General features: G+C 50.8%; 2 protein-coding genes across 4 annotated transcripts; one reads left to right on the top strand and one right to left on the bottom strand.

The window, feature by feature from the left end:
• Positions 1-1,392: 1,392 nt before the first annotated feature.
• ISG15 (ISG15 ubiquitin like modifier) lies at positions 1,393-2,511 on the bottom strand. The gene is made up of 2 exons (XM_055419307.2): positions 2,363-2,511; positions 1,393-1,918 (listed from the first exon to the last, which is right to left on the bottom strand). Exons 1-2 carry the CDS (start codon positions 2,363-2,365, stop codon positions 1,448-1,450), a joined length of 474 nt encoding a protein of 157 aa, XP_055275282.2. The 5' UTR covers positions 2,366-2,511; the 3' UTR covers positions 1,393-1,447.
• Positions 2,512-11,929: 9,418 nt separating this feature from the next.
• On the top strand, positions 11,930-20,117 carry HES4 (hes family bHLH transcription factor 4). 3 transcript variants are annotated; one of them, XM_088845355.1, is made up of 6 exons: positions 11,930-12,152; positions 12,254-12,349; positions 12,436-12,523; positions 12,605-13,040; positions 14,747-14,839; positions 15,383-17,037. In XM_088845355.1, exons 1-4 carry the CDS (start codon positions 12,045-12,047, stop codon positions 12,979-12,981), a joined length of 669 nt encoding a protein of 222 aa, XP_088701481.1. In that variant the 5' UTR covers positions 11,930-12,044; the 3' UTR covers positions 12,982-13,040; positions 14,747-14,839; positions 15,383-17,037. The 3 variants fall into 3 exon arrangements, with proteins under 3 accessions (XP_088701481.1, XP_088701482.1, XP_055275278.2); XM_088845356.1 differs by adding an exon at positions 17,044-20,117 and having other exon boundaries at positions 11,931-12,152; positions 12,605-14,839; positions 15,383-15,594; XM_055419303.2 differs by having other exon boundaries at positions 11,931-12,152; positions 12,605-14,839; positions 15,383-15,594; positions 16,285-17,037.
• Positions 20,118-22,683: the final 2,566 nt, after the last annotated feature.

The raw sequence follows: 22,683 nt of genomic DNA, 5'->3' as shown, positions 1-22,683 counted from the left end.
GTGGGAATAGCAGCAGCGGTGGACGACCAGCCACGCCCCCTTCCCAGCTTCCCAAAGGCACTTCTCCAACCATTCCCGCTGGGTTCAGGGAGAAACTGAGATCCAGAGGGTGCAAATTAGAACCCGACCTAGCTGAAGATGGTGGGGGTGGGAGAAGGAGAGGAGATCCCTTCTGTTCCTCCAGGGCTGAGTCTGCTGCACACCCCCTCACCCAAGCCAACCACATATCTCTGAGCCAGAGGCCATGAAGGGTAAGCAGCCCAGAGGCACCTTGAAGGACCCTACCTCGCCCAGACCCTGGTGAGGGGATTCAAGAAAGGAGAATGTCACCCAGAGGGTGTGCTCACACTTGCTAAATTACAGTATGACAAAGAGGTGAGGGTGGGGGCCCAGGAAATGAGGCTAGAGCCAGGAGTCCCCCTACACACACACAGACACCTGCGTGTCTACACATAAGTGCACAGGCAAGCCAGACCTGGGGGTCCCCCAGCTCAGATGCAGACTCCCACAGATAAGAAAGGGGTCTGGGTCTCCAGCCAAATGCCCCTGAAGAGTCCAAAAGCTAAGGTCTGAGTGTCCCCAGAGTCATGGACTTTGGCCCAAGAGGTGTAGGTTCTGTGTACCCCTCCCTACCCCCGGCATTCTATCCAAGGCCGATTCGTTTGGGAAACTGGCTCAGAAAGAAGCATCTAGTGTGGAAGCAGGTATAGTTTGTTCCCCTGCCATCCATGTGAACAACAGGAGCCCCCATCCTGGGTGCCCCCTCACCTGCTGGCTGTGGCCCTTCCACGAAGTGAACTCTGAAGGAGCAGCTCACCCTAATGGTGGTGTGTGGGCCCAAGGCCCAGTCCCCAATTCCCTCCAGACCAATGCAGGCTGGACAGTGTATTCTGGTGGGTCCTGGAGGCCCTCAGCCCCCAGCTGGTGTGGGGGAGCCTCCCTTACAACTGGCCAAGGCAGGCCCTAGGGACTCACCCCCTCACCACTTCCAGGGACACTCACCGTGTGGCCTCTGGGACCCAGCCAGGCTTTTTCCCTCCCTGTGCTATCTGCTGACCCAGCTGTGAGGGTGGGGAATAGTTTTGCAGGGCTGACTGAGGCTCAACCGGAAGACAGGGATGGGCTTCAACAGACCTGCCTCTTTTTATTTCTCTAGCAGTTAATTTCCCAAAGCGGTGGGGACACATCTTCAGTTTCTCCAGAGGTTGGAGGAGGGTGTCACTATTTTGATCCCACAAAGTTTGTCCCTTAACTTGGCCACCCTAGCCTGGTGACCACCCCGTGACCCTGGGTCCCCTCACCCACTCCCTCCTCCACTCTTCCCCCAATCTCACCAGAGAGTGCAGAATGGAGGGCTGATGCTGGCCAGGGTGGAATGAACACTTCGCTACATTCGGCTTTGCTACAACTTTATTCACTGTGCTGCATGGGCCCTCCTGGCCCTTCCCTAACCCCCCCGCAGACGTAGATTCATGAACACGGTGCACCCGGTTGTGAGGCCGTAGTCCCCCAGCGGGTGCTCATCATCCATGGGCTTCCCTTCAAAAGACAGCCAGAACTGGTCCGCTTGCACATGCTCCTTTTGGCACACCTGCTGCTTGAGCACGGCCACAGTCTGTGTCAGCCGGACCTCATAGGTGCTGCTGCGACCCTTGTTGTTCCTCACCAGGATGTCCAGGGGGGCGCTGCAGTTCTGCACCACCAGCAGGACGGTGCTGCCAGCTCTCAGGCCCTGGCGGACAAGGGGCACCCCTTCCTGCAGCACCTCCCTGCTGTCAAGGTGGGCCAGGCGCTGCTGGAAAGCCGGCACGTTGATCTCCTGGGCGATGAACTGCTTCAGCTCGGATACCATCATGGAGTCCCTCAGAGGCACCAGGATCTCCTTGCCCCCTAGCATCTTCACCTTCAGGTTCCCGTCCTGTGGGCATCACACAGATTCAGGAGTCCTGGGACTACTGCACGTGTAGCACTGGCAGTGGGGCGAGTATCAGACCCTGAGGATGCAGCTCCCTCCTCTTCACCCTTCCCACCCACTGGGAGCAGGACCCCAGGCACTGGAGAGTGCAAGGGAGCAGAAGAGCCACTACCCACAGCCGTCATGTCATCTCTCCAATAAAATACCCCCCTGCCCTGTGCTGATCCCAAGGGATCTCAGGGTTGGCCGTTGGGCAGAAGCCACCTCTCAGGACCCAGACCCTGATTTCAGAAAGAGCCCTGTCCCTCTCCTCACACCTAGGGAACTGGATGCTTTGAGCAGCTCTACCTGCCTGTGCATATGTAGGCATTCATCCCCAGGGAGGTGCCACCAGGCAGGGGAGTACAGAGCCCACCTGCCCCACCTGAAACCCGCCTCACCACTCACCATGGCCGTGGGTTCTGGTGCCAGGTTCTCTGCAGACACTGGTTACCTGCGGCTGCCTCTCTGCTCTCAGCTCTCTCCAGCCCTGGCAGCTCAGCCCTTTAAAAGCCTGAGCAAACCACGTCAGAGTTGCATAGGCTAATTCAGCTTCAGTTTCGGTTTCCTTTTCCCAGGACAGCCCCAGAGTGAGAAACAGAAACAAAACAGAATGTCGATGACACAAGGAACGGAGGTGGACTGGGCAGGGGGGCTTTCCACCTGACCAGCTGGGTCTGGGACTGTGATAGCCTCCCCACCTCTAGGGCTGAGTGTTCAGAAATCCCTGCATGTTCCACACCTTGGGTCCTTTCCAAGATGCACACACATCATAATAACATGAGCTAACAATCAGAAACTTTCACTTTCCATTTACCAGTTTGCAAAATTAGTAACCTTGAAAAATATTGCCAGGGTTAATTCCAAAATAACAAAATATTGACAATCTAAACTACTCAGAGATAATCACTGTGTGTTTATGACAATATATGTTCAGATTGTTTTAATGAAAAAGAATGTATCTTTTCTATAAAAATGAACTCATGGACACTCTTGAGAAAGTGAAAAAACTACACAAAGTGGGAGAAAATATTTGCAATCCATGTGTCAGATAAGAGTCTAGTATCTGCAACATATAAGGAACTTTTACAACTCAACAACTAGAAGATAAGAAACTCAATTAAAAGTTGGGCAAATGACTTAAATAGACATTTTAAAATAGAAAATACATAAATGGTCAACAGCCACATGAAAAGATGTTCAACATCATTGGAAATGATTGGAACCAGGGAAATGCAAATCAAAACCAGATGTATTATGTCACATCCACTAGCATGAATATAATAATAATTAAAAAGAATAATAAGTGTTGGTGAAGATGTCGAAACAATGGAATCTTCATACATTGCTGATGGGATTGTGAAATGATGTAGCCACTGCAGAAAACAGTCTAATCGTTCCTCAAAAAGTTAAATAGAATTTTCGTATGACCCAGCAATTCCACTCCTAGAGTGTACCCAGAGAACTCACAACAGGTATTCAAACAAATGCTTGCACACAAATATTAACAGCAGCTCTAGCCATAGAATGGTTGAAATGGGGGGAGGAACCAAACCCATCAGCAGGTGGAGGCCAGACAAAGTGTGGTGCCTCCTTATAGTAGAATATTCCTCAGCCATAACAAAGGATGGAGTACTGATACAGGCTACAGTGTGAATGGTGCTCAGTGAAAAATAACAGACGCAGATCACAAATTGTGTGATTCGATTGATATGAAATGTCCACAATAGGCAAGTCCATAGAGACTGAAAATAGATTAGTAGTTGCCAAGAGCTGCAGGGACCAGGCATGAGGAGAGACCACTTCATGGAGATAAGGCCTCCTTTAGGAATGATAAAAATGTTTCAGAACTAGATAGAGGTGATGGTTGTACTAAATATACTAAATGCCACTGAATTATATACTACAAAGTGGTTAAGTTTATGTTACATGAGCTTCACCTCAATAAAAAAGAAAATTGAAAACAAATCCTCCTGCTGCTCTCAACATTTGGTAACCTGCTTCATTCACAGTTCAGTTCAGTCGTTCAGTCATGTTCGACTCTTTGAGACCCTAAGACTCAAAGACTGCAGCACGCCAGGCCTCCCTGTCCATCACAAACTCCTGGAACATCTGGAAGTTATCGGTTCCTATACTGTTGATGCCTGGCTTGGAGAATTTTGAGCATTCCTTTGCTAGTGTGTGAGAAAATGAGTGCAATTGTGTGGTAGTTTGAACATTCTTTGGCATTGTCTTTCTTTGGGATTGGAATGAAAACTGACCTTTTCCAGTTCTGTGGCCACTACGGAATTTTCCAAATTTGCTGGCATATTGAGTGCAGCACTTTCACAGCATCATCTCTTAGGATTTGAAAAGCTCAACTGGAATTCCATCACCTCCACTAGCTTTGTTCATAGTGATATTTCCTAAGGCCCACTTGACTTTGCATTCCAGGATCTCTGGCTCTAAGTGAGTGATCACACCATCGTGGTTATCTGGGTCATGAAGATCTTTTTTATACAGTTCTTCTGTGTATTCCTGCCACCTCTTTTGCTGCTTCTGTTAGATCCATACCATTTCTGCCCTTTATTGTGCCCATCTTTGCATGACATGTTCCCTTGATATCTCTAATTTTCTTGAAGAGATATCTAGTCTTTCTTATTCTATTATTTTCCTCTGTTTCTTTGCACTGATCACTGAGGAAGGCTTTCTTTTCTCTCCTTGCTATTCTTTGGAACTCTGCATTCAGATGGGTATATCTTTCCTTTTCTCCTTTGCCTTTTAGCTTCTCTTCTTTTCTCAGCTATTTGTAAGTCCTCATACTTTTATGCAAGTTGTTTTAAAGGCTGCATATGTGCACTTGTTGCCCATAGCAAAAAAGTCCATTATAGAATAAAGTGCAATTTAGTTAACCAGTCTCATATTGTTGAATAAATATTAGTCATTCCCACATTTTTACTATTACGAACAGCACATCTCAGGCATATGTTAGCTAAAAATAAAATAAATATTTAGGGAATTCCCTGGCAGTCCAACGGTTAGGACTTCATACTGTCAGTTCAGGAGCACAGGTTCCTTCCCTGGTTGGGAAACTAAGATCCCACAAGCTGCAGCCAAAATAAATAAATAAAATAAAAATAAATACCTAAAAATAATTAAATATTTTAAAAATAAATTTTAAATAAATAAAAGGAATGGGGAAAACCAAATTGTTTTCATATGAATTAATCATTCCATTAATTCCCCCAAAATAATCTTATAGGGCACCAAAGTTGTTAACATGCATAAAACAGTTTAAATATTGTTTATATTATTCTGAATTTCTAACTTGACTCATTCCTTGCATAAATAATATTAGTATTATAAAAAGAAAGCCACAAACATAACAAAGATTACAGAATGTGAAAATCCCTGTCTTCTTCAAAAAACCATTATTTTGATTTTATTTTTTGTGTTTTGTTGGGTTTTTTTTTGGCCATGGCATGCAGCCAGCAGGATCTTAGTTCCCTGATTAGGGATTGAACCCATGCCCCTTGCCTTGGGAGCACTAAGTCTTAACCACTGGACCACCAGGAAAGTCCCCAGATGACCATTATTAAATATGGCATATATTTAAGATAAAGGAATGAAACAACAATTCAAAAAAAATTTAAGTAATAAAAAATTTTTAAAAGATAACAAAAATATGGTATATACAGTAGTAGAACCTTTATTTTCTTTTAGTTACTTCATTGAATGTCACCTGCTTTGGACAAGAGAAACTAAATGCAAAGGCTTTAGGCGGGCAAAATGATAGCCCGGGAAGCATGTCTCCGTGCCTTGAAGGCTTTTAAGCCACCACAGACTGGGTGGCTTAAAACAACAGAAATGTATTCCCTCACAGTTCTAAAGAGCAGAGGTCTGAAATCCAGGGGGACTAAATGACCAGGATTGTCAGTCTGATTAAAAATAATCTGATTTTATACAGCTTACAGAAGACATAAATTATATGAAATATAAAGGTACAGGAAACTGAAAGTAAAAGGATGAAAAGAAACCTACCATGTAAATGTTAACTAAAAGGAGGCAGATATGACCATATTAACAATTTTACTAACAGATTAACAAAGAAACCTTATAGTCAAAGCATTATTAGATACAGAAGGCTGCATAACAATAAAAGGTTGAGCTCATTGGTAAACTGAAATTATTTTTAATTTGTATGCACCTAACAACATGACCCGGAGAAGGCAATGGCAAGCCACTCCAGTACTCTTGCCCGGAAAATCCCATGGATGGAGGAGCCTGGTAGGCTGCAGTCCGTGGGGTCACTAAGGGTCGGACACGACTGAGCGACTTCACTTTCATTTTTCACTTTCACACATTGGAGAAGGAAATGGCAACCCACTCCAGTGTTCTTGCCTGGAGAATCCCAGGGATGGGGGAGCCTGGTGGGCTTCCGTCTATGGGGTCGCACAGAGTCAGACACAACTGAAGTGACTTAGCAGCAGCAGCAGCAGCAACAACATGACCAGTCGGATGCGACTGAGTGACTTCACTTTCACTTTTCACTTTCCTGCATTGGAGAAGGAAATGGCAACCCACTCCAGTGTTCTTGCCTGGAGAATCCCAGGGACAGGGGACCCTGGCGGGCTGCCGTCTATGGGGTCGCACAGAGTCGGACATGACTGAAGCGACTTAGCAGCAGCAGCAACAACATGACCACAAAATATATATGTTCTAGACAAAAACCTGAATATCTTATTTATGAACTTACAATGGCCACTTATAAAGGGGTCTTTGGTTAATATTTGGTTTCATTTACCAACTAACTTAAACTTCCTAAAACTTTTAAAACAGTATCTATATCGTTTAATACACTTGCTTTTATTTTTAAGCCCTTCAACCATCTAACAGCAGTAGCAACAACAAAAAACTCTCTCAAGAACATCCATGACCTCATTTATTATCTATGTGCCCTCATCCACTGAGGCTGCTGTGGATATAGCCTAGTGGCTGTGCTTCTATCCTGACCCCATAATCTGTGGTGGAGCCAAGAGCCAGAGTGATCTATACACAACCGTCTCTCCCATGGCTTCCCATAATCTTTCGAGAGAAGAGAGGAGCTTAGGCTTGTTCTTCTGACCACTCTGCAGGCCCTCTAATCTCCTCTCCTGTCCACCTGCCCCCACTGAGCACTTGGCTCCAAGACTGGCTGCCTTGCATGGCAAAGAACTTCTACAAAATTCTGAGCCAAAGGTGGTGGCGGCTTGCAGCCAGTGGTGGAAAAGCAATAGGTCAGAAGTGGGTGTTTGTATACATCAGGGAGATAGAGCCACTGTAGGATCTGCCAGAGCAGCACTGCGAGTGAACTCCAAGGGTCAAGGATGATCGCAGAATGCTGGTCTGAGAACTGAGAACGGTCAGATTCAGAGGAGGCTGGTGTCTCAGTCAGGCTCCACCACTGGGCAGAGAGTGCTCCAGCTGTGTGGATAGAAAGGTTAGGGTGAAGACTTGTTTCCCAAGTACCAGAGGACTGAAAGGCACAAGGAGAAGCGGGAGGCAGAACCTGAGACAAGAGGCTGAGAGTGTGGAGGGAGGAGGCAGGATCCCAGGTCACCCTGGAAAAGCAGCAGGGATCTTGTACTGCAGACTCCGATCTGTGCCCTGTGGGCGGGGCTTCCTGGTGGGCGTGTCCTTCAGGGTGGATGGGAATCTGAGGGCTACAGTCAACACCCAGCTCCTAGGATTGGAAGCTTAGTTGCCAACTCTACACCAGGATGCCCCATGGAGGCCAGGAAGTCCAGAAGATCAACCGTGTGAATTTAGAAGTCAACAAGGACTGTGACAGGAGCCGCTGGAGAAAGTGATAGGGAATCAGGAGTGAATCTTCAGAAAGTATGGGGAGGCCCCCCCAGGGTTGCAGTGGACTTCCCAAGAGATCTGTTAATAAGATGAGGTCCAAAGCTGGGACTTCTTTTGGTGAAGAAGAATCTAGTCTGGATGTGACCAGCAGGAGAATGAAGTGTACCTCTCCAGAGAATGGTGGTCCAAGGAGACTAGAGAGAGAAGCACCCATGGAAGCCCGCAGGGAGGTGGCATCACAGGCAGACAGGGTGGGAAGCTCTGTCACCACACAGAATTGGGGGGACATGGCTTCCCCTGTGTGGAGAGGAATAATGGAGAAAGATGTTGACAATGCCCAGACCTCGGGGGAGGTGCTGTCATGCATCAGGTATTGAGGGGATGCTCCAACTGCCCAGCACCAAGGGCCGAGGGAAGGTGTCTTGGTCTGCTGGCCTGTAAAAGTGAAAGATGCCCCCTCAGGGTTAGGATTAGGGTCCTGGTCATCTGCTTCTTTCTTCTCTATACTGAATCCTGGGTTCCTCCAGCCCTAGCCTCTGCCACTTTATCATCCCAGTACCCAACTCCCATGCTCCAGGAGAGACCCTGCAATGACTCTAGCCTGGTCACATGGCAACTCTGGTCCTGGATGCCTGAGTCCACAGGCTGTTGCCCCATGGCAGGAGAGGAGGGAACAGGAGGATGGGGGTGCCAGTCATGGCCTGTGCTGTCTCTGATATCCTGGGACCCATGTGCCTGTGGGATGCTGAGGGGCAGGGTGCGAGTGCAGGTGCCACCCCCATGTCAGAGGTTGGGAGGGGCCTATGCACAGACAGCACCTGGCAGGCCCCTGAGGGACACTGTCTGAATGTTGTGGAATGCTGTCATGGGAGCCAGACATGAGAAAGACCACCCCCCCACGCCCCCAAGGCTGCAGCCCAGTGTCTGGACTGGAAAATACACTTATCTTCCCACATAGACTCCCCCACTACCTTTCCTGCCTGGTGGCCAACAGTGGTCCCTAGAGATGCCCCTGGGACCATCAGCCTACTGGGACTTGCCCAACTCAAGCCTGGATCTAGGAGGACTGATAGTTGGCCTTGGATAGCTGCAAAAGTCACCTGGTCAGATGACAGCCAGTGCTGGAAGCTCCTGTGACTCTGTGAATGCCAGAGAAAGTAAGGAACAAGGATTGGGGCTGGGGGGGTGGTTGGGAAGGGGGGTGGGTTCAGGGCTTGGGCCATCTTAGCTGTCCCAGTTACTATTGTTTCATAATGAATGACCCGAAAAGGTCACAGTAACACCAGTCATGTGAATCAAGAATGGAACAGAGCACACAGGGGCAGCTGCGAAAGTGTGAGTGGGGTCTCTGAAGCGGCAGGTTGGGATCACCTGTCTAGCAGCTGAGATTTCTAGGCTTCTAGCTCAACACTTATACAAGGCCTCTCCATGGGGCCTTTCCATGAGGCCAGTTCGGGCTTCCTCACAGAGGGGCCAGTGGTTTCCAGGAGTGAGTTTTCCAGGACAGCAAGGTTAACGTTTTTAAAGTCAAGCCTCAGAATTCACAGCTCACCACTGGCCCTGTCTTTGCTGGTTAATGTCATCACAAAATCTCACCAAGGACACACAGGTAGAGTATTTGGGGTGGACGTATTGTAGCCATCTTTGGAAAACGCAGTGTTCTATGTCAGTATTTCTCAACACAGTTTCCCCACTGCAGCCCAGGACTCACCCTCCCTACTCAGAGCAAGGGAGGCCCTACGGTCCCCAGGAGCCCCAGGTCCTACCAGAGATCAAATCCAGAGGTAAAAGGCAGGGAGGGGACAGTCAGAGGTACGAAGGGCCAGAGAGAGAGTGGGGGTGCAGCCCAGTGGGAAGGACACAGGGATGTAGATGACACCCCTGGGAACTCATTCTGCTCTGGGTGATAGAAGGCTCCTTGTTGGGGCTGGAAGGGCCAAGAAACAGGCTTCTGAAGCCCCCAGGTAGGGAGGGGATGTCTCAGAGGGTGGAGGGTACAGTGGGGCATGTGGCAGAGGTGAATCCAGGTGACTCCATCCCGCTTGCATGCGCTGGGTGCTTTCAAAATCAGATCTCATTTACCTTCTTGGTGAAAGTGTGAAAGTGTTAGTTGCTCAGTCATGTTCAACTCTTTGCAATCCCATGGACTATAGCCCAGGGCTAAATGAAAAGGTAGCCCATTTTACAGGTGAGGAAACAGGTACAGGAGGGTCCTTCCTTCAGTTATGTCCTTACTCAGTTGTGTCCTACTCTTTGCGACCCTTTTGGTTGTAGCCCGCCAGGTTGTCCATAAGATTCCCCAGGCAAGAATACTGGAGTGGGTCACCATTTCCTCCTCCAGGAAGGGGAGGCGGTGTCTTCCCCCATCCAGTGATCAAATCTGCATCACAGGCATCTGCACTGGGCCCCAGACTGGACCCCTGGGAAAAGGTATTGAGGTGGGGGCCAGCCAGCATCACCACCCACTAGGCAGAATGTAGTGTGGGAGGTGGCCCTTCCGAGCTGCCAGTCGGCCCACTATGCTGCTCAGAAAAGCCAAGCATGATTCTCCTAGACCTTTCTGGGGACCTGAAGCCCCTAGAGCCCTGCTCCTGCCTGTCCCTGCCCCTCCTCCCTTGGCCCTGAGGTTCCTTTCCATTCTGGGAATGCCACTTCCTCCTCTGGACTTGCATCTGCTGCTGCTAATTCGCTTCAGTCGTGTCCGACTCTGTGAGACCCCATAGAGGGCAGCCCACCAGGCTATGCCGTCCCTGGGATTCTCCAGGCAAGAACACTGGAGTGGGTTGCCATTTCCTTCTCCAATGCATGAAAGGGAAAAGTGAAAGTGAAGTCGCTCAGTCTTGTCTGTCTCTCAATGACCCCATGGGTTGCAGCCTACCAGGCTCCTCCGTCCATGGGATTTTCCAGGAGAGCGTACTGGAGTGGGTTGCCATTGCCTTCTCCAACAGAGCTCACTGCAAAAATACTGTCCAGACCACTCAGTGGAAAGAAGGCTTTCCGCTCCTCCAACAACCTACACATTTCTTTCTGTTTCTGGAAATCATGTCATTATTTATTTTGCTCATTTGCCTTTTCCTCCCACATCAGTTCAGAGTTCAGGAGACGCTTCCCCAGCCCCAAGGGCAATCGGGCCCACAATGGGCCTCCAGAGAGGTCTGTGGGATGCAGACAAGACTTTACAGGCCACCATGGGCTGGCATCCCCAGAACTCAAAAGATGATTGTGCCCCACAAGGGAATTTAAAGTGAAAACAACATCAAACACGAAAATAAGCTTAGCCCTCTTTCCTCCACGTGCTTCTTTGAAATAACAAACAGAAATGTAACAATTAGCCTTCATTTTTTGTGAATTCTACTTTCTTGGCTGCTGCTTGGCTCATCACTGTTGGGTAATCCAGAAGAATGACATCACCAGTGACAATACATCATTACATCCGGCTCGTGTCATCATCTACCTTAACCCTGAGACATCACCTATGATTGCCTGGAGACATCACCGGCCTGACCAGTAACAGCCTTACATTCCGTACCGTGACATCATTCTGCCTGTGATGACGTCACTATCTGCTCTGCAGCATCTCTTTCATTGGCTCTGTGATGCCACCCTGCCTCCCTCACGACTTTGGCCAGCCAGCCTCTCTCCTGTCCAGCGGCTAGTGTTCCACGTCCACTGTGTCCCCGGCATCGTGCTGGTGCTGCAGGCGGCGAGTGTCAGATTCGCAGGCCGCGCGGCAGTCCAAGGCCCCGGCGGGATCCGCGGAAGGCGGAGGCTCTCCGGTTCTCCATGAGCGCCTAAGTGCCCCTCGCGAATTTTCTTTTCAGACTTCCCGCGGTCCCCGCTCGGCCTGAAGGTGAGCCTCGCGCCTCCGCCCTCCCGGAGAGGCCCCCTCCCGGCACACAGCTCGGAACGGGGGACCGGGGCGCGGCGATTTTCCCGCCTGGCCTGCGTGGTCCGAGGCAGGCGCGGGCGGGGTACCCCGGCTCGCCTTTGTCGCCAGCGGGGCCCGTGGGCCTGGAGCTGACTCGTGACTGACAGCCGGCGGGGGCAGCGGCCGGGGGCGGGCTGCCCGGCGCCGGCGGCTCATTGGCTGGCGCGAGTGTGGGAAAGAACGCGGAGAGGGATTCCCACGCCCCGCAGCCGCGCTGCCTTAAATAGCCCGGCTGCTGCAGACAGGCGCTTGGTAGCGGAGCCTGGGACCCGCGGGAGAGGGGCCTGGGAAACCGCGCGCCCAGCCTGCCCTCGGCTGGGGGCGGCGCGGGGGCGCACCATGCCTGCGGACACCCCGGGGAAACCGAGGGCCTCGCCGCGGGCGGGAGCGCCGGCAGGCGCCAGCCGGACCCCAGACCAGCCCCGGAGCGTGGCCGAGCACCGGAAGGTGAGGACCTGGCCGGGCGGGGTTGGCAGGAGCGCGCGGGGGGCCGCGAAGGGGAGAGGGGAGCTGATGCCCGCAGGACTCAGCGGCTGCCGGCTCCGCAGTCCTCCAAGCCTGTCATGGAGAAGCGGCGCCGAGCGCGCATCAACGAGAGTCTGGCTCAGCTGCAGAGCCTCCTCCTGGACGCCCTCAGGAAAGAGGTGAGTTGGGGGTGGGGGCGAGATCGGGGAGCCTGGAATCCCGGCCTTCCCGGGCGGCCCGCCGCTCTCACCGGCCCCGCCCGCAGAGCTCCCGCCGCTCGAAGCTGGAGAAGGCGGATATCCTGGAGCTGACCGTGAGGCACCTGCAGAGCCTGCGGCGCGTGCAGGTGACAGGTGAGGCGAGGGCGGCGGCGAGGGCTCAGGGGCCGGGGCTGCAGCCGCGGGCGCCGACCGCCTGTCCCTGCCACCCCGCAGCCGCCCTCCGCTCGGACCCCGCCATCCTGGGCAAGTATCGCGCCGGCTTCCATGAGTGTCTGGCCGAAGTGAATCGCTTCCTGGCCGGCTGCGAGGGCGTCCCTGCGGACGTGCGGTCTCGTCTGCTCGGCCATCTGGCGGCCTGCCTGGCCCGGCTGGGGCCCGCACGCCGCCCGCTTCCACTGGCCGCAGCCACCAAAGCCCTGGAGCCCGAGATCTACGCTGGCCGCCCGCCGCCGCCAGCCTTTGACAGCCCTTGCCCCTTGCCGCGCCCCGGGGCGGCCTTGGCACCCATCTTCCTGCCGGGGTTGGCCCTCGCCGTCCCCGGCGCCGGGGCTCAGGGCCAGGGCGCGCCCTGGAGGCCGTGGCTGCGGTGAGGCCGAGGCCCTAGAACCGACTGAGACTGTGCCAGAAAATGGTTACTTCCAGAGACCGGGTAGGGAGTTTTGTTTTGTCGTCTTCGTAAAGGGTCCAGTTCGGCCGAGGCCCAGCGGAGGGGTCGGTTGATGTCTTCTCATGAACTGGCGGGGCGGGCCGGGCCGGGCCGGGCCATGCGGATGGATTCAGCTCCCACCCGGGCTGGCCGGTGCGCTGCTCGGGGGTTCGCCCGGCCTTGAGTTTGGCTCTGTCCCTCTGCCCTGAAGCCGACCCGCCTCTAAGAGGGAGGGTGTGTGTGTGAGATGTCCCTGGGGGTCTCAGCCAGGACTGGAACAGTCACCACTTTCCCAGAGTATCTTCCAGTGCTGAGAAGAGGTCGTGCATCATCCTGGGACATAGTTCTCTCCCCGCAACCCCTCCTGAGGCCCCTGGAAGGCAGAGAAGAGTGCACGCTGTTGTCTCTGGGGCTGAGCTGGGCTGAAGCTTGGGTTCTGGCCTGGTGCACCGCCTGCCTTCTCCTGGGGGAGCACAAAACTACCCTTGTGCACCTGTGGGTCGAGCCTGCCCCAAGCCAGTGTCTGCCCAGCAGATGGGGGCCAGCAGGAGAGGGCATCTGAGTCCTAGAGGCAGGGCCCCTGACCGCCTGACAAAGGGCACTTTGTATTGGGGCTCACCTCCCACCAGGGAGTCCTACCCTGAGAGGGGAGTCCCCCAACAGTAGGAAGGAATTGGGGGTTCTTTGGCAGGCCTATGCACCTGCCTTGAACACTGGCTGTGTGCTGACCCCACAATACAGTGATCCTAGCCGGCATGGGGCATTGGCTGGGGAGCCACTGTCCTGTGGTCCCAGGTCTCCTCAGGCTGCTGCTGGGGGCTGTGCTCCAGGGGCAGTGAGGCGGTGGTTGAGTCATGTGGCTGACACTGCAGTGTCTCATCCTGAGCTCTCTGAGGTCAAGGCAAGATGGGTTTCCCATCCACAACCAATTTCATCAGATGGTCACCAGCCACTTGCCTGGCCAGGGAGCATCAGGGAGGAGGAGGGTGAGTCACTGCTAGAGGCTTATCTTATCCTGCAATGGCCCCAACAGTTTCTGTTCCATGTCATGGTCGTGAGCAAGGTTCATCTGCCCTCCAGGACTTAGCCGTGCACACCAAGCAGGGCCCTCCAAGTCCCACCAAGCCAGTCCCCTCCTGCTCTCTGGCTGCCTGGCCCATCTCCCTGGGTGTCCAGGGTCTGGGCCAGTGGTTTGGGGCAGTGGCAGCCATGTGGGCCAGAAGCCGCACCCTGGGACCTGCACACACTCACTGGTCCAGGCCCTGGGGAGGCTCAGAGAGCTGGGTCACCAGCAGGACTATGGGGGAGTTACTGCTGACCAGCCTGGGAGGCCCTCCCAGCAGAGTTGCAGAGGGTCCATTTCAGGAGCCAGAAGTTCAGCTTGTTTGGGGAAGGGGAGCTGTTTGGAGCTGTGTAGGAGGGGAAGGCAAGAGACCTATTCATATGTTGGGATATGAAGCCAGGTGGTTGGGTGGGTAGAGGGGTGGACAGGGCCTCCTCAGAGCTGGGTTCCACGTGGCCTGAAGGAATAAAAGGGAGCTCCCCACCTGGTGGCCAGAGGGAGGAGGACTGCCCAGGAAGGTCACCTGGAGCTCAGGTCACCACTCTTCAGGGAGAGGGCAATCACAGTGTCAAAGCAGATACCCCTGTTCCTGGGCTGTGCTCCCCTTTACTTCCTTACTTCCTATTTCTGGTCATCTGTCCTCAAGACGTTGTCGCCAAAGAGGTGTTTGTGCTGAGGCCCCTGTCAGCCCTTCAGGGACCTCTCCGGCTCTGAGGGAACCACACTGTTCCTCAGACAGGCAAGTTCCTCGTGTCTCTGTCCCTTCCCTGCCCCCTTTGTCCCTTCCCTACTCAGCCCCCTCCCTGCCCCCCGAGGTTCTCTCCCCACTTTCCCACCTGAGGCGGCCAACCCAGGCTCCTTGGGCTCTGGAGGCCAGGGCCCTGTCTGTATCACTCACTCCTATCCCCAGCATCTGCTTGGAACAGAAAGAAGCTCAGGCCATACAGACCTCATTAATTAGCTTGGGTGAAAGGAGTGTCATCCTTGATTAGATTAGGGGAGTCTGAGGAAGCACAGCTAAAGCTGGGCCCCCTCCCCAGGCTGCCCCTGGGCAGCTGAGGGCAGTATCCTGGCGTCTGCTGGGGGCAGAGCTGTGGCCCTTTCCGCAGTCAGCCTGGACCCCTGCCTGGTCTGTGGAGAGCTGGGGTGGACTCCTTCCTCCCACCCTCCCCGCTCTTCCACCCATTGCCTGTCCCTCCCCTGCTTCAGAGGAGGGCTCTGGGGAATTCCTCTGCACTGCACCCCCCCCCTCAACTTTTGTGTCTTGGCTTTTGTCTTGCAGACTTTCTTGATGAATAATAGAGGAAGCACCTTCTCTGGGCAAGCTTGCGGAGCGGGTGGGGAAGGAACCAGAACTTCTTCCTTCTGGGAGAGGGTGTGGCCTCTTTCCCTTCCACTGGCAGGTGGAGCTTCGTTCCTCTGTGGCCTCCCAGCCCAGTTCCTGGCGGGAACCAAGGGTCAATGAGTGTTTGCTGAATTCCTGTGGGCAGTCAGGTACTTTGCCTGCCTCTGTGGGTGTCTCAGCCCTGTGGAACCCTGTGACTCTGGGTCCCTCTTTCTTGCCTGTGAGGTCAGGGCTTGGGGCCCAGACAATGACAGCAAATCTTAGGTGTTTGAAATCTGGAGAAAGAGTTGGTCCTAACAGTGACAGCAGTCGGCCTGGCCAGGCCCATAAAACTCCAGGCACTTGGAAATTTGAAGTGGGGTAGGACCTGGGGCTCCTGGGAGTCTTGACTTTTGAAAGGTGAGACCTTAGCTTCCCAACCAGAGCTCCTGTGATCTCCTGATTATCTCCAGGCCCCAACAGCCTCCTCTAGGCTCCAGGACCTGCTTCCCTGTCCCCCAAGAAAGAAGCTGAGCCCAGAGGGTTCTGGAGCCGTACCTGGCTGCTCTCTGCCCCCTTGAAGCTCTAGGGGCCATACCTATCCTGGGAGGCACCATTGGGCAAGGAAATAGGCCCTGGGATTGACAGCCTCCCAGGAGGCCCCCCCAAGAGCCCCGCCCTGGTATTCTACCTCTGAATGTACTGAGGTTGATGTGCATCAGCAGTAAGGTCCTGTAGAAGATGAGGTCGCAGGGGCGTCCTGGCCTGTCTCTCTCTAACATCCTCCAGTGGTGGGGAGGCCAGCTGTCCTTTGCTATGGAGAGGCCAACAGAGTGTGGGGTTTATAAGCTGGTCTCCAGCCTTCAGATGGGACCCCAGCTGCTGCCGACATCTCAACAACAATCTGAAGAGACTGAGAGCCAGGACCACCCAGCTGAGCGGTTCCAGGACTCCTATCCCTCAGAAATTGTGTGAGATAATAAGAGTTTGTTGTTTAAAACTGGTAAATCGTAGGTTAGTTTGTTGTATAGCTATAATTGACGATGATGTTTTATGTAAAATTAAAGTAATTGTAAGTAACAATAGCAATATACAACTAATGTGCCCACGGTCACCCAGGGCCGCCAGCATCACGTGCCCACTTGATGATGGGGTTGTGGAAGAGGTTGGGTGGAGCGAGGCCCAGAAACAGCCCTTGCAGTGGTGGTGATGAGCAGAGCAAACTGGACTCATATCCACTGGACTCATCACCCTGTGAGGACCAGCTGGGGGTGCAGGGACAGGCCAGCCCCCTGTCCTCTTCCATTCCCATCCTGGGCTGACCAGCCACAGCCCAGGCCCCATCCCTGTGGCTTGTGGGCAGGGCTGGGGGCCATTTCTGTTTCAGTAACTGAGGGGGCACACTGTATCAGAACATGGTGTTGGGGGTTCTGGGGCCCCAGATTTCAAACAGAAACAAGCGTGGACGATGCTCCATGCTGGGAACCACAGAGCTGAGCTGACCGCCCTGCCCAGAGAGGCCTGTTCCCATCAGCCCTGCCATTCCCAGCACAAACCCTGCAACCTGCACCAGGACCACACTGACCTGTCCCCAATGGGCACATCAACCCTTTTTGCAGCCTGGTGTCCATGGTGACCAAGAGGCAACTGGCTGCTGCTGCTTCAGAGGTCTCTTCTTGGTGTCCTGCCTGACCTGACACCCACCTGGTGACTTTGGGCTCACCTCCTGGGCTCCTGCTTCAAACAAAAAGTCTGCATGTCTGTGTGGGGATGTGGGGGCCAATTCCTGCCTTCCCGTCTTTACCCACGTGTGGGCCAGAGGCTGGTGAAGAGGAGGACTTCCCTTCGCTAGGATCCCCCAGCACCCCTTACTCTGTCTAGCACGTGGGATAGGGCTCAGCAGCTCCAGGTGTGGGGAGGCACTATGGTCCTCTCCTGGCTGCCATGTCATCCCCTGAATTATGAGCTGACCATGACCGGGGCCATACATGATATCCAGGGACTGGGCTCCAGCCAGGGCCCCTCAGCTCCTGACCCTCCCTTCACATGGCCTTTCAAAGTGCAGGCCTCTGGGGCCCTGGGCTTGGACTTTCCCTGCCAGCCCAGGGTCAGTAAAGTATTAGGGAAGACCTGGTCAAGCTTCTTCCTCTTCCTGGATCAGGAGGCTGGTTCTGGACCAAACCCCAGGTGAGACAGGGCATCATCTAGCTGTGTATACACGGGATTTTCTTCTGTGTCCCCTGAAGTTTGTTTTGTTGAATTAAGAGGTGAGGGTAACATCCCAGGACTGAGCTGACCAGTCTGCCCACTTGGAGCCCAAACTCTTTGGTCAGACTTTTTCAGAGCAGAGCCCAGGTCCTATGGACTGAATATTTGTCTGCAAACTGCCCCTTGCCCTGCAAATTCAGATGTTGAATACTACCCCCAAGGTGGTGGCTTTAGGAAGTGGGGCCTCTGGAAGGGAATTCAGTCACGGATGGGATTAGTGCCCTTCCTTTTCCAAATGGATGAGAAGGGAGAGTTCATGCTCTCTCTGCCCTGTGAGGACATGGCCGGAAGGCAGGCTTTCACCAGGAAGAAGTCCTCATGGAACACACACCCATGCTGGCATTTGCCTCTGGGTTCCTATTGTTAATTTGTGCTGTTAGGGCAGCCCGGCTGACCAGGACCCCTGGGCTTGACGTTACTACACAGACAGGAGGCTGGAGGTGGCTGCTGACTGCCCTTCCCAGGACAGGAACAGGAGTTCTAGGTATTTGGGTTGGTGCTTCTTGTGCCCAGGTCCTTCCCTGCCACACGGATTTGACTCCTGTGCAAACCCGTCCTCTTGGGTCAGGAGGAGTTCCAGCCTGAGTCCCAGGGTCCTGGGGAAAGTTGGAGCCGCCCCAGCCTGAAGCTGGGGAGTATTGTGTGGAGTGAATGAAATAAAGCCTGTAATATGTCAATGAAATTTCATTTAACTATCAAAAAGAAAAAAAAGGGAATTTTATTCGAGCCAAACTGAGGATTATAACCTGAGAAGCAGATTCTCAGAGAGTTCTGAGGACTGTTTCACCTTTGTTGTTGTTCAGTTGCTCAGTCGTGGCTGAGTCTTTGCGACCCCATGGACTATAACATGCCAGGCTTCCCTGTCCTTTCCCAGAGTTTGCTCCAAACTCATGCCCATTGAGTCGATGATGCCATCCAACCATCTCATCCACTGTTGCCCCTTTCTCCTCCTGCCCTCAATCTTTCCCAGCATCGGGGTCTTTTCCAATGACATCAAAGATAGTCTTACACTATTTTTTTGGCCACGCTGCACAGCTCGTGGAATATTAATTCCCTGATTAGGACTTGAACCTGGGCCACAGGAGTGAAAAACCCAGAATACTAACCACTAGGCCACCAGGGAACTCCCCTCATAGACATTTTTGAGACAAAGCATCTTATATCAAAATGACATACTGATATTTTACATAACGGTCACCAAGGATACATTGTCCAGGTAAGCACTCACACAGGAGCAGCAAGTCACCATGACCCCCTCCAGAGCTGGGGAAGAACTCTTCTTTAAGAAGTTTCATTGCTGACATCCAAAGAAAACAAATTGATCTTCTCTGCAGAGCAGGTGCCTGTTTGAGGAGCTCTGGTTCCTGTGTGACACCGGTGCTCACTGTGCATCGCCCAGGCCCACAGCAGTGAAAGCACTCAGTCCTAACCACCAAACAACCATGAAATTCCCAAAACATAGATTGAAAATGAAAGACTGGTACTTGGGAAGGCCCCGGTGCAGGACCTGAAGCCAGGCAGACTCCCTGCATTGAGGAGATGGAGCTGATAGTCCTAAGGGACAGAGGCAGCTGGAGCTCATAGCACAGGGGTCAGAAAGGTGCCAGGACAGAACTCCAGAGAGCTGCAGGGTACCCTCAGACCTGATTAGAACACCCTTGTGAGGAAACTCTTCAGGTCAGGGAAGGGATCCCCAGAGGGTTAGACAGCAACCCCTGAGTTCACAGAGTTCCAGTCTTCACCACCAGAACAGAAACCCTGCAACTGCAGGGCAGGTGGCAGAGTGACCAATAGGGTCTTGTCCAGCAGTGAGGAATACTCAGCACAGGTGAAACACTGCTCCAGGCCTGCCCAACGAAGTTTACAAACAAGATCTGAAAGGCTCAAGCTGTTTCCAAGTAACGCTGCACACAGAACAACTCAAGATTGTTCATAGCAGAAAAAAATTAATATCTAGAACCCAACACATTGAAATTAATGTCTGGCGTTCTGTAATAAAAAATTACTGGGCACGCAGGGAATAAGGAAAATCTGACCCATGACAAAGAGAAAGTTCAATCAATTGAAAGCACCCTAGAAATGTCACAGATAATAGACAAGGATGCTGAAACAGTAGTTAGAGCTGCACTTCACATGTTTGAGAAGCTAGAGGAAAGACTGAATGTGTTGGAGACATTGAAGGTATAAAAACCCCAAATGAACTTTTAGAAAATTATGATGGGGGCACTTACTTGGTGGTCCAGTGGCTAAGACTCCGTACTTCCAATGCAGGGGTTCAGGGTTTGATCCCTGGTCAGGAAACTGGATCCCAAATGCTGTAACTAAGAGTTCACATGCTGTAGCTGAAGATCAGCATGCTGCAACTGACTCAGCATAGCCAAATTAAAAAAAAAAAAAATCATGTTGTCTGATGTAAGGAACACATTGGGTGGGAGTAATGCAAATTAGAGATTAGACGTAGAAGAGGAAACTATTAGTAAACTGCAAATATAACAATAAAAACTGTTGAAAATAAAACAGAGTTTTAAACTAGGAGTAGAGAAAAGAGCATTAGTGAGCTGTGGTCAACATCAAGGGCCTGACATACATGTCATTAGCTTCTGGGGTAGGGGCAGGTGAGAAACATTTGAAAAAATAATGACTGGAAGCTTTACAATCTTGACATAAACGATAAGCCCACAGATCCAAGCACAAGAAGTTTAAAGAAAACTACATTAAAAAACATCATAATCAAATAGCTGAAACCCAGCAATAAAACTGATTTCTGCTCTCACCAGTTCTATTCAAAGATGTAAGCATAGTGAAGATAAAGATTCACCAAACAAGCTCTATATGTTGATTACCTATGTACATGTCACCACTTTCAAAAATCTACAGACAATCAATGTGGATAAGCACTAACTGCTGATTGTCCAGTAAAGTTGGAGAACTGCCAAACAAAAATGAAACAGACAAAAAATTCCAAAAGGTGTGGGAAGTTCTAGCCAGGCCAGTTAGGCAAGAAAGTGAAATAAAATGCATCTATATTGAAGAACAGAAGTAGAATTCTTTATTTTCAAATGATATGATCTTATACGTAGAAAGTTCCATGGAACGCACTAAGAAAAACCATTAAAATTAATAAATGACTTAAGCAAGTTTCCTGGGTACAAGATCAATATTTTAAAATCAATTATATTTCCATGCACTGTTAACAATCTGAAAATGAAATAAGAAATCAATTTATTATAACATCAAACATAATAGAAATCTTATGAATAAATTTAATAAAAGAAGAACAAAACATATTTTGAAAACTATACAACATTGTTGACAGAAATTATTTAGAAATTCTAAATTCATTTAGAAAAAAATTTTAAAAGACCTAAATAAACAAAAAGATATTCCACATTCATGGATTGGAATATTTAACATTGTTAAGATGACAGTACTTCCCAAATTGAGCTATAGAGTTAATACAATCTCTTCAAAGTTCCAGTTAACATAGAAATTGACAAGATGCTCCTAAAATTTATATGAAAATCCAAGGGACCCAGAATATCCAAAACAGTCTTGAAAAAGAACAAAGTTGTAGGACTCAAACTTGCTTATTCCAAAAGTTACTACACAGCTACAATAACCAAGACAATTCGGTATTAGCACGAGGTTGAACATATTGATTTGATGGAACAGAATTGAGAGTTCACTCTGACAGTCTAAGAAGGGTGGAATGGGGAGGGAGATGGAAGGGAGGCTTGGGAGGGAGGGGACATGGGTGTACCTATGGTTGATTCTTGATGTGTGACAGAAAACCACAAAATTTTGTAAAGCAAATATCCTTCAATTAAAAAAATAAAAAAGTAGCCAGAAAAACAAAAAGAATTGAGAGTTCAGAAACAAGAATTCACTTTTAGTCACTTGCTTTTCAACAAGGATATCAAAACAATCCAGCAGAGGAAAGAATAGTCTTTCAACAAATTGTTCTAGGATATCTGAATTTGTTGTTGTTCAGTCACTTAGTCGTGCCCAACTCTTTCCAACCCAATGGACTGCAGCACTCCAGGCTTCCCTGTCCTTCACCATCTCCCTGAGCTTGCTCAAACTCATGTCCATTGAGTCAGTAATGCCCTCCAACCATCTCATCATTGGTCGTCCTCTTCTCCTCCTGCCTTCAATCTTTCGCAGCATCAGAGTCTTTTCTAATGAGTTGGCTCTTTGCATCAGGTGACCAAAGTATTGGAGCTTCAGCTTCAGCATCAGTCCTTCCAATGAATATTCAGGATTGATTTCCTTTAGGATTGACTGGTTGGATCTCCTTGCTGTCCAAGGGATTTTCAAGAGTTTTCTCCATCACCACAATTGGAAAGCATCAATTCTTCAGTACTCAGCCTTCTTTATTGTCCAACTCTTGCATCCATTCATGACCGCTGGAAAAGAAACATGCCATTGACGATATGGACTTTTGTTGGCAAAGTGATGTCTCTGCTTTTTACTATGCTATCTAGGTTTGTCATAGCTTTTCTTCCAAGGAACAAGCGTCTTTTAATTTCATGGCTGCAGTCAACATCCATAGTGATTTTGGAGCCCAATAAAGTCTGTCACTGTTTCCACTTTTTCTCCTTCTATTTGCCATGAAGCGATGGGACCAGATGCCATGATCTTAGTGTTTTTAATGTTGAGTTTTAAGCCAGCTTTATCACTCTCCTCTTTCACCCTCATCAAAGAGCTTTAATTTCTCTTCACTTTCTGCCATTAGAGTGGTATCATCTATATATCTGAGGTTGTTACTATTTCTCCAGGCAATCTTTTTTTTTTTTTTTTCTCCAGGCAATCTTGATTCCAGCTTGTGATTCATCCAGCCTGGTATTTCACACAATGTACTCTGCATATACATTAAATAAGCAGGGTGACAATATACAGCCTTGATGTATTCCTTTCCCAATTTTGAACCAGTCAGTTGTTCCATGTCTGGTTCCAACTGTTGCTTGACTCCCATACAAGTTTCTCAGCAG

This window comes from Moschus berezovskii, chromosome 17 (genome assembly GCF_049115385.1).
Source record: "Moschus berezovskii isolate FMDL1 chromosome 17, NW_MosBer_1.0, whole genome shotgun sequence".
Lineage (NCBI taxonomy): Eukaryota > Metazoa > Chordata > Mammalia > Artiodactyla > Moschidae > Moschus > Moschus berezovskii.
Note: the sequence above shows the minus strand (reverse complement) of the source record. Positions and strands in the feature narration are given on the sequence as shown.